The following is a 17,248-nucleotide window of genomic DNA, read 5'->3' as shown; positions in this document are numbered from 1 at the left end:
AGTTGAGGAAAATCAAAAGTCCTCAACCATTTGCCTATAATAAGGTTGAATATCTAGAATCCCGTGAAATGACATTTCAAAGGTCCTAGGCCAGAAAATGATGACTTCATCACCACAACCTATTTTAACTCTAGTTTCATAGTAGTCTTTTCAAAGAGGAAATCTAACAGGTTTCAAAGATCTGATGATTCAGATAGGCATTACTGATACATGTACCTATTAAAACTACAGTAGAAATTCACTGTTTTTACTATAAGGTATATCGTAACATCTACTGGCAATTTAAAGGCTACAAAATCTGTCTTAAAACTTTGGACCCTGAAACCAATTTGCATTTGCCAAACAAAAGGCAATGAGAGACAAAAACTGAAAAAGGGATCCTTTTTCTGAGTATCTAAGGTTGATTAAGACATGTCAAGAGGCATAAATTTAACAGATCCTTTATATCAATAGGCACACCTGAACTTCGGTGAGATTTATCCCTAGATGCACAAGTGCATCCTTATCTTCCTATTACAAGGAAGACACTCAAACAAAAGCATGTCAAAGCCAACTGATAGCCTTAATTGGTCAAGTTACCTGCTGGGAATTGTTCATTTATAAAATAAAAATTGTGTTATAAGGACCTTGGACTAAATTTTCGACAAGATATACATGCACAAGAATAATATTGAGAAACTTAAACATATTTAATGTTTGTTGCCGCACTTAAAAAACCTTATTTATACGAAAGCGATAAGAACTAGTCAATATCTTTTAATAAAATTCTAACAAAGCTCTGCATATTATATAACCGACAACTTAAATGGTTTTCTTCCCTCAAGGCCCATTGAAGGGGATTTTAAGTAAATGAGTTGGACACAAAGGAATTTTGTCAACAGATCAGGGATCCTTGAAGTATTCAGTACACTCCTGTCCTTTTTATCAGTTACAAAATATAAACTTTGCATTAAACAAATCTTTTTATGAAATCTAGTGCAAGGACTATCTGCAAACATAGGAATTTCTCTTGTAACTTGAAAATTACTGTGTTCTATTCAAAAGAAACTTATACCCATGAATCTTTTAACATGTCTTGAGTAAAAAAACTTTTGTTCATTTCTCATGTAGAATGTTTAATGAACTCCATGTTCATTTCTAAACATTAGTAATTAAATAGTTCATTACTCTAATACATTATTAAAATTAACTCTCTTCTAGGGCCTTCCTTGTGAATACAATACCTTTTTAAAATACAAATAGAAGTATACTCAGAAAATTAATAGGTAAGGTGTGTCAGTTTAATTGGATGAATGTACTGGAGTTAAGTTTTAGTTAACAATTGGGTCAGGGAAATTCGAAGCTGTCAGTTCCTTTTTATTTTTAAAAAATAAAAGAATAAAAAAAATCACTAAAATGACTGAATGTTTTCATATATAAGATAAATCACCTGCACAATAGGATAAAAGAACAGTAGATTGTTATCCAGTAAAGATAAACGAATGTTGTGTGGTCTACACCATCATATTGTCACATGCTAGAGGGTAGTTTCTATAAGAAGTAATTTCCAAAAGATGTAATCAGGTAATAACAACAGGATTTACAGGTAAAAATATACCTATGGTGCATTTGTACACGTTTCTAGACATACATGTACATGTAGATTAGGAACCAGAGTGCAAGACAATTCCGAAATGCTTCAAGTTACAATCAGTCCAAGCCTTTCCTTTTGTAGGATGGTACCTTGTGGAATGATTGCAAAGAGATCCATAAGTTTTTGTCCAGACATCAGGAAAATGCTTGTTTCTGGCCACTTTTGGTCCATAGTTCCTAAATGATACAAATCACAAACTTCAAAATCAGTCGCATCCTTCCTTTTGCATTATTGCATCGTGGTACAATATCAAAGAGTTAATTCAGTTTTACTCACTACAAAAATGTAGTGTCTAGACTTTAAATACCTACGGAAGATGCAGGAATCAGCATACCATCATATGACTGCAAATTTTTTGCATCAAATAAGAATTCTCCAAAAGATGATTCTGGCCTGTGTATACAAAAAATTAATAGTGGTCACTGAACTGTTCAGTGAGTGTTTCATACATTTTTTTATACACATACTGTTTTAAGGAAAGTTTGGATTCTACTTTATTCTTCTTGCTTCCGCATACATTAAACAGTAAATAATGTTTGACATGCCATATTAGAGGTGTCGCAAGTTCCATACCACAATAACAAAACACTTCTATTATAATACATGCAAGTCAACAATGCTTTTTCATTTTTTTCTAAAGCAGTGTGGGAAACCATCACTCGCCAGCTTGCCAAATACAAGTAAATGTGTAATTTGGTGAGTTCTCATTAGCTTACACTCGTCAATTTGGCGACCGTCATTTGATTGGCAAGTTCCAAGGAAAGTTAACCAGCCAACAGCTTATTTAGTTAAACATCCCTTAACATCATATATTAAAAATATGTTTCCTACATATTAAGAAGTTTAGCTTGAATATATCAAGTGAATTTTGCACAATTTTATTGACTTGTAAAGCATTGTAAACAGGATGTACCAAAACCTACGCGACGGTCCCGATCTCGAATTAGTAGTCAAACAAACTAACTAAGGGGGTTTTTAACGTCCTTGACTACCCTGTCAGGTCTCGCACTGACAGGGTAGTCAAACGGAATCATCGTGGTACATGTAATTTATGAAATGTTACCTTGCAAATTAGCTGTTTATTGTCACAATAAAATTGAACAAGAAGCAAATGACAAATATTTTCTTGTTTCATAATGATGAATCTGTTGAAATGTAATTCTATTTTTAAAATATGAGTTCAGAAATGGAGTACTTTACGTACCTGAAAAACTTCAATGGGAGGGAATATTCGAGAATGGAAAAGTTTTTGATAAATTTAAAAAACAAATGAAAAGATAGTTGAAGAAAGAAAAAGAAAAGCAGAAGCTAGTCAAATCCAAGAGAAAACATGATAGTACAGAAAAATAAAATTGGCTTGTTGAATTCCTTTTTGGCTAGCAAGATCAATATTCCACTAGCCAGAATGGCAAGTTGAGAAAAAAAAATGGTTTCCCACACTGCCTTTTTAGTCCTCCCTTGTTCTCTTTTACTCCTGCTTGATATGTGAATATTATGACATAATTTTGTTCAAGTAAGCCTTCAGTATTTCCTCAGTGTTCTCCCCATGATTTTCGAATAGAACAGTGCTTACTGGTGCATAGCACAGCTTATTTTGCCTTCCTCCAAAATTATAGACAGCAGTGCATTCTAACTAAAATTAATTACTGATAGCACAGTGCTAAGAAATCATAGCCCTGTAAAGTACAGCACTATAATGGCCCGTGGAGAACACTGATTTCATTCTTAAGATTTGGTGAGTCCCCTTCCTATTTGTTTACCAATTTACCCGCCAAAATAGTCACATACAATGTAGCCATTAGAAAAAGAGTAAACAAAGGTCATTCATTTTTTTTTTATTATCAATTCTTGCATTTGAAATTTTTACGACTTTCCATGAAAATTTATTTGGAGTCAGGGTCACCTGATCTAAATTCCTTTGATTGACTTCAGTCATAAATTGGTTGCGGTCAAATCTTGATTGGAGGGGATAACCATTGATATTAAATTTCCTGTCAAATTTAATTCATAAAATCTTGGTACAAAGGAAATCATGAACTGGTTATTTTGTTCCTACATGTTGATCAAAAAAAAAAAATGACATTGGCATTGCCAAGCTCTATAACTGCACCATATGGCATACGTTGCACCTACAGGAATAAAGAGCTGTGCTTTACGCGAGTGATACACCTGTTGCCCTTTTAACTTGTCCTTATGCTTTTAATGAAGTTATATGATCAACTAGAAATACTGTGAGCACTGTCAAACACCCTCCTCCCACCCCTAAAAAAAAATTAATAAAAAATGCACAAAAAATTTGAAACTATCATAACAAATGGTCTGCTTTAATGATTTCTGCCTTTTTTAAGAGAAAAACTTCATATCACGGAAACGTAAAATTTGACATTTAAACGAATCGGAAAGGAGTTTACTTCAATAGATATGAACAATTCACCAAAGCTTCATAAAAGTTAGTGAAAGTGTTTTTGAGTTACATGTATTGTGCAAATAGTATTTAAAACTAGAAAATCCCCCCCTTTTTTAAGTATAAAAATTCATAACATGGAAATGATAAATCTGAAATTCATAAAAATTGAAAGGGAAATTAAGTCAATAGATATGAACAGTTCACCAAAGTTGCATAGAAGTAGGTGAAAGTGTTTTTGAGTTATTGTGCGAAAAGTTGAAAATCCCCCTTTTTTTCAAGTACATGTATAAAAATTCATAACACAAAAAAAAAAAAAAAAGTGCTGGAACAATTCACCAAAGTTTCATAAATGTTGGTGAAAGTGTTTTTGAGTTATTGTCCGAAGTAATGATGACGGACAAAATACTTGTGTATGGCCTCTTATTCTTAATTATAATACATGTAGCTCAAGTAACACCCAAAAAAATCTATCCCAGCCTTCCTTTGATGGATAGGTACATGTATCTTGTAGTTAAATTTATACCAGATCAATTCATTTTTGTTTAAGTTATAGTCTAAACGGAATGTTCCCAAAATGTCTAATCGCAAAATGGCTAATGAAATTGTGCCCAGAATGTCTGCAAAAATTAGTAATAAAAGAAACAAAATGTAATATTCATTGAAAATATGAATTTTTAATTATATTTATATCATTTTAGGCTAACACCATTCCAATTCGTTTGTTTTTATAAAGTTTTCAAGTTGATCTTCCGAATTGACACCTTTTGTTTTTTGATAATCAAATATGTCTGACAATGGTGTGCAAACAAATAATAAAGTGTTGAAATGAACAAAAGAGTAAAACACATGGGAAAAGATAGTTGTAAAAACATACATGTAGTCACAATTACAGTAACAAATTATATATGATTTGTATTAAATCAGGTTAAAAATTTACCTTTAGACATTTTGGGCTACAACCATCTAAACATAAGGAAAATGTTTGTTTCAGGTCCCTTTTTGGCCCCTAATTCCCAGAAAGTTCCAAGCCTTATCCCCCAAAATCAATCCCGAAATGGCACCTTATTATACACTGTACCACAAAAATGTATTTCAAAGTAATCCATTCACTAAGTCAAATTATTGTCTGCACATCAGGAAAAAAGGTGTGTTTAAGGACCCCCTTTTGGTCCCTTACTTCCAAAATTTATTTCTGAAACATTAGTCTTAACCCCAAAAATCGATACCTGTCTGACAAATGTGGTATAGAATATTGTGGAACATTGTAGAAATTCCTATGCTTTTGGTCTCTAATCCTAAAATGGTTGGGCCATAACTCCCAAAGTCTATGTGATTTCGGACCTTGCAGGGGCTGCTCTGGCTTTCAAAATTCTGTCGCCAGAAAAATCGCCAGCTGCCATTTTATGTCGCAAATTTCCAGAAATTAGAGCCGGGGGAGGGGGGCAAAAAAAATTATACTTTTTTTTTTAAAATGACAGTATTAAGTCCACTGATGAATTATTTTTGTCAATTCATCAAAATAACCTCTCTATTCATGACATACATACATGTACACAAGATTCACTCTTGATGCATGTATGAAGCAGGTTTTTAGCTCTAGTCTGTCACTTTCATAAAATAATAAAGTACTACTCCAGAAACAGGTATTTTATTTCTATCAAGGACTTTATATTACTATTCTCTCATAGTCCCTGTCCTTTAAGGTCTAATTTATCTTACAATATAATTGTTTTTTTTTTAATTTAACAAACTTGATTCTTTTTTTTTCAATTGATAAAATTTCTAGCAATCTACATTTTGTACCATGGATCATTCATTGTGTCCCTGTTTAATTATCTTGATATCTGAATAGTATTTCCTTAATTAGATTTTGGGAATCCCCATTCTTTTTGTTTATCGATTTTCCCGCCAAAAAGTCACATGGCAAAAGTGTGAACAAATGTCATCCATATTCTTTCATCAATTCTTACATTTCTAGGTGTTTAGACATTTTCTGATGGGATAATCATTGTTAAATGCATTTAATATATTCTTTTATAAGGTAAGTCTGTTTCTGAATGTATCACATGGATAAACAGGGCTGTGAAGCTTGTATGTAGCCACGTGCACCTAGCCATAATTGTGTTTACCTTTGACCAGTTTTGATTGGCTCAATAATATATTTACATTTGATTGACACCTCCCATGATTATATTGTCACTCACGGTCGTCTGGTCTAATTACTGTTAATTGCCTTCAGTCGTAAATTGGTCATGGTCAGTTAACTCTGACCAGGTGTCAACATAATTTGATAATTGGAGAAAATATCCCTTGCTGATAAACTTCCTATCAATTTTAATATACAAAACTTAGGCGCCAAGAAAATCGCCAACTGGTTATTTTTGTCGCCAGATCAAATAAAAAATCGCAAATTGCGACATTGGCGAAGCCCAGCGCGACCCCTGCCTTGTTAAAAAATCTTATAAAGATCAACCAATATTCAAATTATCGCAAGAAAACCAAGTGTCTACAGACAACAACGCCGTACATTGAACCATTATATGACAGCAAATTTATTAGTCATATAAAAATGCAAACAGTTTAATTTTGGCATTTATAGCAAAAATTTCATGGTTTTCAGTAACAAAAGAAACCCCAAATGAAAAAAGCAAACTGAAATTCTTATTGCAGTCTTTGACATGTAAATTTCAGACAATAGGCCCCTACCCTTAATCTGAAAAGAATTAAAACACATGTAGGATACATTGGCTTGAAAGCAAAATTTGTACTAGCCAACCACTATATTTACCACCATTGCCTGGTGGGCTGATCAAAATTTCGAAGACTGTTATTGCAAATCAAACTACATTTTTTTGCATACAATGTAAGGGCTAATAACAGATTGTCTTCCCAATCTATGCATAAATGTGTATACACGTGTAAATGCAGATTCATGATTTTGAGTCCACTTGGTGCCACATTTTCAGGGAAAATAGCTTGCACATACATGTACATGTAAGTTTAAAGAAGAAAAATAAGAAACTAACCCAAATCCCATGTCTTCCATAAGAAAAATATTAACACCTGTTATTGCCAGTCATACATTGTGGTGCAGTCTGACTACATGTATATGTAAGGCAGTCTTCACAATCTATCAGTAGTTCAATACTTGAAGCTGTAAAAATGGTGATGGATCCAGTACCATAGGTCAACAGTGACCACAGACTATGCACATACAAAATTTGAAAATTGTTTTAAGAACCTGTGAATTGAACAGTTTATGATGACAATTGTCAAGATGCAGTAGATTTCAACAGGAAATTTTTTAAAATTTCAATTCTACAAGAAACTTTTCCAAATTCAAACTAAAATGGCATGAGCATGAACATTTTCCTAGAAATTTGTGCTTATTTCAATACTACAGTTGCTATGTTTTTTATGAAGATCAATGATCATACCTCTCTTGTCAGATCATTAAAGTTTATATCATAAAAGTTAGATGAAGTTGACACAGATGAAGTACTAGGAACACTATCAACACCGATTAGAACTTCTTCGTATTGCACATTCTCATTTTCAGTCTGGTTGGTGTCCTCCTCTGACTCTACTTCTACATTGGTTGTAGCTGTCTCTGATTGCACAGGATTGTTGTTACTTTCGGGGACAGGTGCCCTTGCAAGTTCTGGTAAATTGTTTAAACCAACTAGAAATGTAGCTATTTGTCTAGCTGAATGAGATCTTTCCCGCCATGTTGAAAACCTTCTTAAAGACCTTAGGTCTTGTATAAGACTGTCATAACACACTTCATTATATATTGCTTTGGGGTTACCACCTCCATAAACTGAATTTAAATGGTTATTAATGAAATTGGTTTGAGTGTATCCAGCAGATGATCCAAGAATAATTTCCTGAACTTCAGGGGAATTTACATAATCTATATTGATGTAGTTGTTTAAATCAGTTCGTAACAAGCTCAAAACAATAGCAATTTGTACAAGTCCATCCACAAAGTATTCCTTGAGCATTGTCTTTTATTTATGCTTGCACAATCGCCAACACTAAATGACAACTAATGTTATAAAGCGATTTTTAAAACTTGGCTTGCAAACTAACATTTTTGTTCAAGAAATCATTGTTTTGGTTTGCTTGTGGGTCTTACACACAAGAAAATGAGTCAAATATCTATATATAAACCGAAAACGGTGCGACAATGGTTTTCTTTGTTCACATGTTTGTCAAGACGCGGATGTCATGGCAAACGACAGTAGTTATGGGACAGACGGAAAGGTTTTACAATCTTAAAGTGCTTTTGCAATTCAGGTTTTTGTTTCTTGTTGCGGTATTCTTGAATTTTGATGAAATTCTCTGTCTTTTACCCCACGAAATCTTCTTTCTTCTAGAATATTCACAACAAATGTGATTCAGCGAATTAGAAAATGACGTCAGGAAGAGTGGTGTTTCTCTCGATTCTTATAAGTAATTGTGGGAAAAGGCCAAAGAAATTCCGAGTATCCACTTCCGCTCACCTTTCCTAATTTGTTTCCGGGTAACGAACAGGTGAACCGAAAAATTGATTGAATAGTTTAAAAAAGCGAAAAAAAGGACCAAACAACTACCTGGTTGTGAAAAATAATATTAAGTCCCCGTTAAGATGGTACCCAAATGAAAATACCAATAAATCAAGTATTAATTAATGAAGATTTGCAAAATGAAAGTAGGTCAAATCAATTACACGTTCCATTCAATAATCAATGAACCGTTAGACGATCAAAGAGGATTATAATATCGTTATGATAAATATATACAGAAAGAATAATGAAAATAAAACAAACCTGGTTTAATGGATTGGTAACCGACTCTATTTCCATCATCTTGGTAAATATTTATCAACAATACACGTGACCTAATTCGCAAGGCAATACACATATGATCACTACCTCTTCAATTTTCACCTTGGGGTGATAAAGAATGAAAAGAACATCGGGATACAGATGTTAATTCCATAAAGTTAATATTCGGAACCGTCCATTTTTAATTTATCCAACAAAATTTCAATATCTAAGTTCTGTATCGATACACCTTGATATATCCCTTCACAATACACCATTAATGTCAATTCTGCCTATGTAAGAATTACCCATGTCTATTGGATAATATACGCCACGTGACTCCTTTAACTGTACATTATTATAAATAAGGTATTGTTCATTGACAAGTTGTATTTTGTGTAATTTAAAGGCAGCGATGAGTATATCAATAACTTAAAGCGAAAATTCTCCTGTTGATTATTCAGTTGTATTTTATTCTAAATAACTGAAGATGGTGTATATAGTGCACATATCATGTAAATAATTTATGGCGGCCTTGGTGTATTTAAGGTTGACTGAAATTGAAGTTTATCATAATTAAGGTAGCAACCTTTTAATTTTCTGGAGGGGGTGGGGCTATGGATTTTTTGGGAAAAATGTTGGTGTCTGGAAAATGTGGAAAAAATAATTTGACTCATCATTAGAGAGAGAGAAAAAGTTTGTTTAAAAAAATGACAAAATATAAATCACGCTGTCTATGTGGAAGGTGTTGTAGTGAGATGTCAAAAAATAATGATTTTTCCAATAGATGATGAATTTTTTGATTGACCCTGAAAAAATATACAAGTTGTATTTGCTACGGGGAAAAAAGTTTGTCTCAGAAAAAAAATCCATAGCCCCCACCCCCTTGAGAAGCAAATGTTTGCTGCCCAAGAACAAACAATTATTGAGGACAGCTTGTTAAAAAAAAAAAAAAAAACACAAGAAGATGCTAGAAAAAAACACAAAATAAAACAAACAAAAACAACCAAAAGAAAACCAATAACAAACAACTAAAACAAATAAATAAAAAAGAAACGAAATTAAGACAGCAATAAAAACTGGAAAAAAAATGAAAGTACAGATTTGAATCAAAATTGAAAATAGCAGGTATTCAAGTGGAATATTTTATTAATGATGTCGGTTCTATGAAAGTTTATTTAATGCAGGAGGAGTAACGGATAAGAGATGTGTCCCATATTCATAAATGATTTAAGTCCAAGTCTTGCTATGTGGAATCTCTAAATTTATTTGGATCGAAACCTAAAATAGGACGTGCACAATGGGAAAAATAATAAAGATTTGGTGAAAGTTTCATTAAAAATTCCATAGGGTGGTGAAGGAGAAGTAACTGATAACAGTGTAAAAGATGAATTCCTGCTGCGTAACGGAATCGCCGAAGGAAGAGCGGGCGGAAGGAATGACGTACAGTCCTTTCGCTGTGTATACTAAACTTGTAGGCGGGGGTTTAATAATAACAAAAAAAAACAAAAACAAAAACAAAAAACCTAAAAAAACAAAACAAAAAACAAAAAACAAACACCCCCCCAAAAAAAAAAAACAAAAAAAACAAAAAACAAACACCTCCCCCCCAAAAAAAACAAAAAAAAACAAAAAACAAACACCCCCCCCCAAAAAAAAAAAACAAAAACAAAAACAAAAACAAAAAAAAAAACAAAGCAAATTAAGACTCGAGATAGAACCCGTCATTATTTTGATTTAGTGTTCTTGCTTCTACTTCGAACCCATATCATTACAAAATAAACCAATACACCAGACAAACCAGTATCAATAACACAATATTTTGAAATAATTATTTTTCTATGGCAATTGATTTGAACGCAAATGAATGCGTATTAAGAAAAAGGGAGAATACAAATGTGTGGACAACAATGTCCAAAAAATTGACAGAGACTAGAAATCAGAGAAATCACTGTGTGACAAAAAATATCTTTCCTATTGTGAATTAATGGAAGTAAACAAAAAATAGAGACAAACTATATTTAAAAAAAATATATATGTACTTCAGAACATTAATTTTCAATTTTTGTAATTTCATCTTCAAAAATGTTACTGGTTTTCAATATTTAAGCACTAAATACTAGTATTAAAAATGACCTAGATTATTACCTTTATATATTATAAACGGACGTATTCCACCATCCACATTGCCCCATCTCTATATAAAATGCCGTTTGCATTTTTCTTTATAACATTGCATTATCAACTATAATCATATGCTTTTAGTTTCTTGAACTTTAAAACTATGGTTTTAATCGAATTCAATACATTTTATATGATAGAGTAATCAAGGGAACCAAGGTTATAGCGGTAATCAAAAGAATGTAATCCAGGGACAAAGACCAGACATGAAAAACAGACAAACACAACAAAGAACATAAAGTAACTAAAATCATACATACAAAGTAACAAAAGCAAATGAGCAACTCGGACTCCACTAAAAACTGGGAGCAGGGACCAAGTGCACCGGTAGGGTAAGCGTCCTCTGCTTTTCTAGAAACACCCGCCGAGTTGTTTATAAAAAGTTAAGTCCGAGGTAGACGAAAGAGGAAAGGAAAACTATGACACGTTGAACAAATCAGTTTTCATGGCGCAGATGGATACACCATTACGATCCACGAGTTTATGATGACGACCATAAAACTTTTGTAGTGATGACTTCAATCTTGTAGCAACATATTCCTGTTACATAAGCCTATTTGTTAGAATTCTAGCGTGATACAAAAAGTCTGCGTAGTCTCGGTAAGCTCTGGCATAACGTATGAGTTGTGATATGAACACTCCATATGCAGGGGCTGAAGGGATATTGCCACAGATGAAAGGAAAGTTGACAATTCTGAAAGAAAAGTCATCACATTTGTCGTTAAGTTTGATCAATAGTTTTCCTTTACCATCGATTTTTAGTTTCTTGAACTTTTAAACTGTGGTTTTTTATCAATTTCAATATATTTTATATGAAAGAGTAATCAATGGAACAAAGGTTATAGCGGTAATCAAAAGAATGTAAATATGGGACTAATAAAGAACATTTACAAGTGATTTCACCGTTCTCCCCATTCACAATCCCCACCCCTACTCCAAATCCCCCATATACCATAGAATGAGAAGTTGACCCCAGACAAGCACAGATCAATGGGCGGGAAATGGGTACATTTTTTTCTCATCTGAATACAGATTATTTTTTTAAAAACATGTATGTATTTATAATGACGTTAGGACATTATCTATTTGGGAAACATTTTTTAATTGAAAATTTATATGAAACCATCTAATATTCATTTCAATTGAGCAGTGTTGAATAATCAAAAAGACACAATTGATAGAGGTGAAATTTTCCTTACATATCCTTTAAAAAGTTTGTATATAGTTACCTGCATTGTTTCGATAGCTATTATTATTTGATTACTGCTATAACCTTGGTTCCCTTGATTACTCTTTTAAAAGGTTTGCAGTGGTGGTATGCCTATCTTTTCAAATCTAGCTATTCAACAGTATTTTAAAAAAATACCTATGAAGTCATTTAGTTCGTTATATAGACGAAAAGATGCCATTGTCATTTTCTGCCATAAAATAGAAGAATTGTAAAACCCTAGTTTTACAGATTAAAGTAAAATTATTTAAGTAGCATTCCAGCTAAGAATCATGCAAAATGTGATTCATGGGTAAAGCCTACATATTTTTATTTTTGATAATTGGTTTGAATTGCAATAGTAAACAGACGTTAACATTCAGTTTTTCGTACAACCCTTGTTCTTAGGAGATGAAAATTATATAGAATGCACTGTAGGTTTCAAAATTAATTTAAGGGAGAAAGCTCCGTAAATGTCACTCAAATACAATAGAATCTATTGGACTTTCACTGTTCATTATCTCCTGAAGGCAGGCAGATTTGAATGAATAATTATATACATTTCATAGTACAGACCTATAAAACAACTTAATTACAAAAATAAAAATATATAGCCTTTTTTTCAGATTATGTATGATTCTTACAAAGACAGCTACTTAACACATTCGAAACATGACATAATGCACCCAAAAATAAGTAAAGACAAATGACAATAATTTAGATATCAGCCTTTGCCATTGAATGAAAGAAAACAATGAACAAGTTGCAATGTACTACATAGTCTAGACTTGTCCACACTGAAAACAAAATGTCGTTCGATTTATCCAGTTTTAGTTGATAAAGTTTTTTATGCTGAATAATATGTAAAATATTAAAACTTTCAGTGCTAGATACCCAGTTTCGTCATTAAAAAGGAGCCTAACATACCACAGGCTGAAATATATCCATTTGACACTTGTGAATGGTTAAGGATTTAGGTTATACGATGTTGGGCAATTCTGACCTCGAAATTAATACAAATTAAATAAACAGTATATATTTGCAAAAAGTTTCTTTGGCAAAACTATTTGTCGTTAAGTTCCATTGCATTGCCATTCAGTCATACACATATTAATACCGAAACATATTTATTAAAGGTCATGGCTTCACACATGTATTTTAAGTTAAACCCGTAACGATTCCTTGCCGTTGGATTTTTTTATTTAATTGTGCGTGTAAATAAGACAGTGTATTAGATTAGAGTTATTCCTCTTTGTACAATTAGATTTGCGCCTATTACCATATCGAAGCCCCCTTTAAACAAAAGTTGCCACTATTTGTAAAAAATAAATAAATAAAGGAACGACAGGAAACTATATCAAATAAATTTATAGATGAGAAATACTCTTTATACTGCCTGTTAGCTTATGTGGTAATTTTACTATTAAAACCGACTGGAAAGCGAACATTGACGAAAAGAAAGAAATATGTACATTTTTTAAGAGGTGATTCAAAAATGATACAGAATTAACGATTTGCTCATTCCACGAAGCCGATATGAAGTTTCAACTTGTGTGATTGTGTATTTTTTTAGAGGTAGGAGAAATATTTTACCTTCAAAATTAGTCCACACTGTCTCATTATTGAGTATAAAATCATAAAGTCTTCGTGAACCTTTAGATAAACAACAATTCATTACATGCAATTTGATTATGTCTATGGCAACAGTCTTAATATATTTGGTAGGGATGTATACGCAGTCTCTATGAACCACCCAGTCCGTTTCTACTTTCTTCTCTATAGAAACAAAATGAAACTCGGGACTGTATATTAAGTGTCAGTCCCCGTAAGAATCAGACAGGCAGTAGGTGAAACATGGTATAAAAACATCCATCATTTTGATAGTGTAATTTTACTATTTGCACCATCAGAATCAAGGAAAACAGACAAGATTTTCCATATCATGCTGGCCCATTCAGTTACAATTTCATTGAAATGGGTTGAAAATGAACATTTCAAGGGCATATAACTCCGTCATTCTAATGAAAAATTTCTCAGCAAAGCCAATGATGCAGAGATAAAATAATTGTCTTTTCAAATAGAGGAAACATCCTTGAGTGTCAGATCAGGGGTTTTTTGACATGCTTGTTTCTGATATTTCCCATTTTCTTACAAATACTTACACTTGAGGAGGTGATGTTCATAACGTTACAATAATAGACTTGAATGTTTAAAAAGTGGAAAGGATAACATCGGAGTGATAAGATTAACGGGTAGACCGTGAAGCGTGGAATGAAATGGAAATCTTTCGATTTAATTTTCCCACTTAAGATAGGTGAGACACTTTTCGATTTCGATACTCAATTTTACAAGACCTTGGGACCAGGACTTTTTTATCCCCCCAAAAATACCATTAAATCATTTTATTTCCATAACTGAGTTACTAAACGCGTTCTCTGACATGTCCGCTTGCTATCTAATGCTGTTTATGGTAAGCCCAGTTTTCCGTCCGTCCCCTTTAAAACCGGACACAACGTAAAATTAATCGTGTTTAAAGAGCAAATGTAGTGCATGAGATATACCTTAAGTGGCTTTAAGAATATGGCGGGCAAAAAATGTATAAAGTTAATCACGATTTTTGTTATCAGAATCACCAGCTTTCTGAATGGCAATCAGTACAAACAGATTTCAGACAGATTTTGGTCTCATTGTATTTTAGAAATGGCCCTATCGCGGATTACTCTTTCTTGTGTATGAATGACGAAAGCATAAACATACCGTGACTTGTCACCTGACATATCACGTCTTTTGTTATTTCTATTCCAATTATATGGCCATAATGATTCCCATTACACAATGCAAGTCAACTACCCTACTTTAAGAAGTACAATTAATTAAGTGCAAAAAGAATTATAATTGCTTGACATGATTTGACATTTCAGATGCTATGTTGTGAAAAAAAAACACAGGGACTTGAGGTCATGCGTTAGATCCATTAAATGGGCAAAATTTGTACGAAATGCTGCATGTTAAGACTATTTTGTACATTTTACTATCCATGGCTATACACTGATACAACACTCATGGCCATGGATAGTAAAATTTAAACAAAAAATGATTAAACAGCATTTTACATATTGTACAATTTTAGCCTATTTAATGAATCTAACTCATGACTTCTAGTCACGCTGGAAAAAGGTGAAAATGTAAGCTAAAAATCTCAAACGCAGATTCAAGCTCCGAAACAGCGTCTGACGTTCGAAATTCACCCTAGAATTAATTAAGTAAAAACAGACTCAACCGGAACCACTTTCTTTTATAAATGTCTGAGGAGTCGCGATGAAATGACGTGGATTTCTGATACATTTTGTCTAGCAGGTGTTTAGACGACATTCCACAGTTTCAATAGATAAAGATGTAGCGTTAATTTGCTTTTACGAAAGTAATCAATATATGACAAATCTTTAGACAAACTTCCATACATTTAAGAGCGAGCTTTGTGCGCTTACTAGCACCTTAAATACCTTAAACAAAAAAAAAAAAGAACAAAACAACAACAAAAACAAAAACAACAAAACAACAACAAAACAACAACAAAAACAAAACATAAAAAAATAAAAATAAAAATAAAAAAAGAACAAAAACAAGAACAAAATCGTCACTCTTTTATTTTGTTCTGAAATGAGCATATTTCAAAATATCAAGGTTGAATTTCACTTTGCACTTTATATATTTACACCGTTAATTTTGATAATTCAATACAGTACATGTCTTCCATGATATGACGACACTCACCACAAAAAAAGATGTGAGTGTGTGCGTGTCTTTACAAAGAGAAGCAGGCTTTAGAAGTGATAATGATCATATTATTAACATGTTGAGACTGAAATTGAAAACAAAATTGTGGCTTGTGTACATAATTTCCCTAAAGTTTTGTACTGTTTATCAAATAGTAATCAAGGGAACCAAGGTTATAGCGGTAATCAAAAGAATGTAATCCAGGGACAAAGACCAGACATGGAAAACAGACGTACACAACAAAGAACATAAATTAACTAAAATCATACATACAAAGTAACACAAGTAAATGAGCAACTCGGACTCCACTAAAAACTGGGAGCATGAACCAGGTGCGCCGGTAGGGTAAGCGTCCTCTGCTTTTCTAGAAACACCCGCCGAGTTGCTCATAAAAAGTAAAGTCCGATGTAGACAAACGAGGAAAGGAAAATTATGACCCGTTGAATAAATCAGTTTTCATGGTGCTGATGGATACACCATAACGATCCACGAGTTCATGATGACGACAACGGCAATACACCAGTACTTAACGAAGATTGACGATTAAATTCGTCACAACAGGTGAAAGACACTATTTTTTTAAGCTTTTTAAAAATAAAAACATTGAGACGTTTATGTTTCCTGAAAATAAACAAACGCTTCGATCGTGTGTTTATCACGCAATTAAACGAAAGCAAAACGATGTGTAAACAACGAACGATGAACGATGCACGAACGATAAAATGGGAAACGTGAACGTTTCAATGAATGTAATACCGAAACAAAAAGAGGAATACCAGACATTGAATTATTTGGTGAGCCATGGAAAATAGACTTAGACATATGTGGCAAAAGAAAACATTTTAGTAGCGGTCTTTACCTAAATCAGTCATGGAGGTTTTCCATGCATGTCAAAAGCCCACCAAATTTACTTTTATTTTTTAATCAAGAATCAGACACAGAACACATTACCAGTCTTGGTTTTTCGTTTTGGTGTTGTGATTTTGAGATAGATTGTACATGGAATTAGAACTTTGCAAGAGTTACTATTATCGTTCTCGATTTGCTTTGATTTGGTTAGTTTTAGTGCGAAATAAATTTATGACTTTCCCAAAAGTACAGATATGAAAACAAAGAAGACTAATTTCCCTAAAGCATCTAAAGATAAAAAAAAAATATTATTTGTTCTGTGGGTTTTTGTACGCCGTGAATCACATCTACCAATGGCAGTGTCTGAATTTTATATGGACTGGTAC

At 32.9% G+C, this 17,248-nt stretch overlaps 1 protein-coding gene across 1 annotated transcript in view; it reads right to left on the bottom strand.

Moving 5' to 3' along the window:
- The window catches only part of LOC148612104 (endoplasmic reticulum membrane sensor NFE2L1-like), a 31,487-nt gene extending 23,050 nt beyond the window's left edge, over positions 1 to 8,437 (bottom strand). The window contains exon 1 of the mRNA XM_088593232.1: positions 7,478 to 8,437. Coding sequence (XP_088449358.1) covers positions 7,478 to 8,044 — 567 coding nt within the window. The 5' untranslated portion in view covers positions 8,045 to 8,437. The remainder of the gene's footprint in view (positions 1 to 7,477) is intronic.
- Between the last annotated feature and the right edge of the window lie 8,811 nt (positions 8,438 to 17,248).

This window comes from Perna viridis, chromosome 7, assembly GCF_037379345.1.
Source record: "Perna viridis isolate PV_CMFRI_1.1 ecotype Kerala chromosome 7, ASM3737934v1, whole genome shotgun sequence".
Taxonomy (NCBI): Eukaryota; Metazoa; Mollusca; class Bivalvia; order Mytilida; family Mytilidae; genus Perna; species Perna viridis.
Note: the sequence above shows the minus strand (reverse complement) of the source record. Positions and strands in the feature narration are given on the sequence as shown.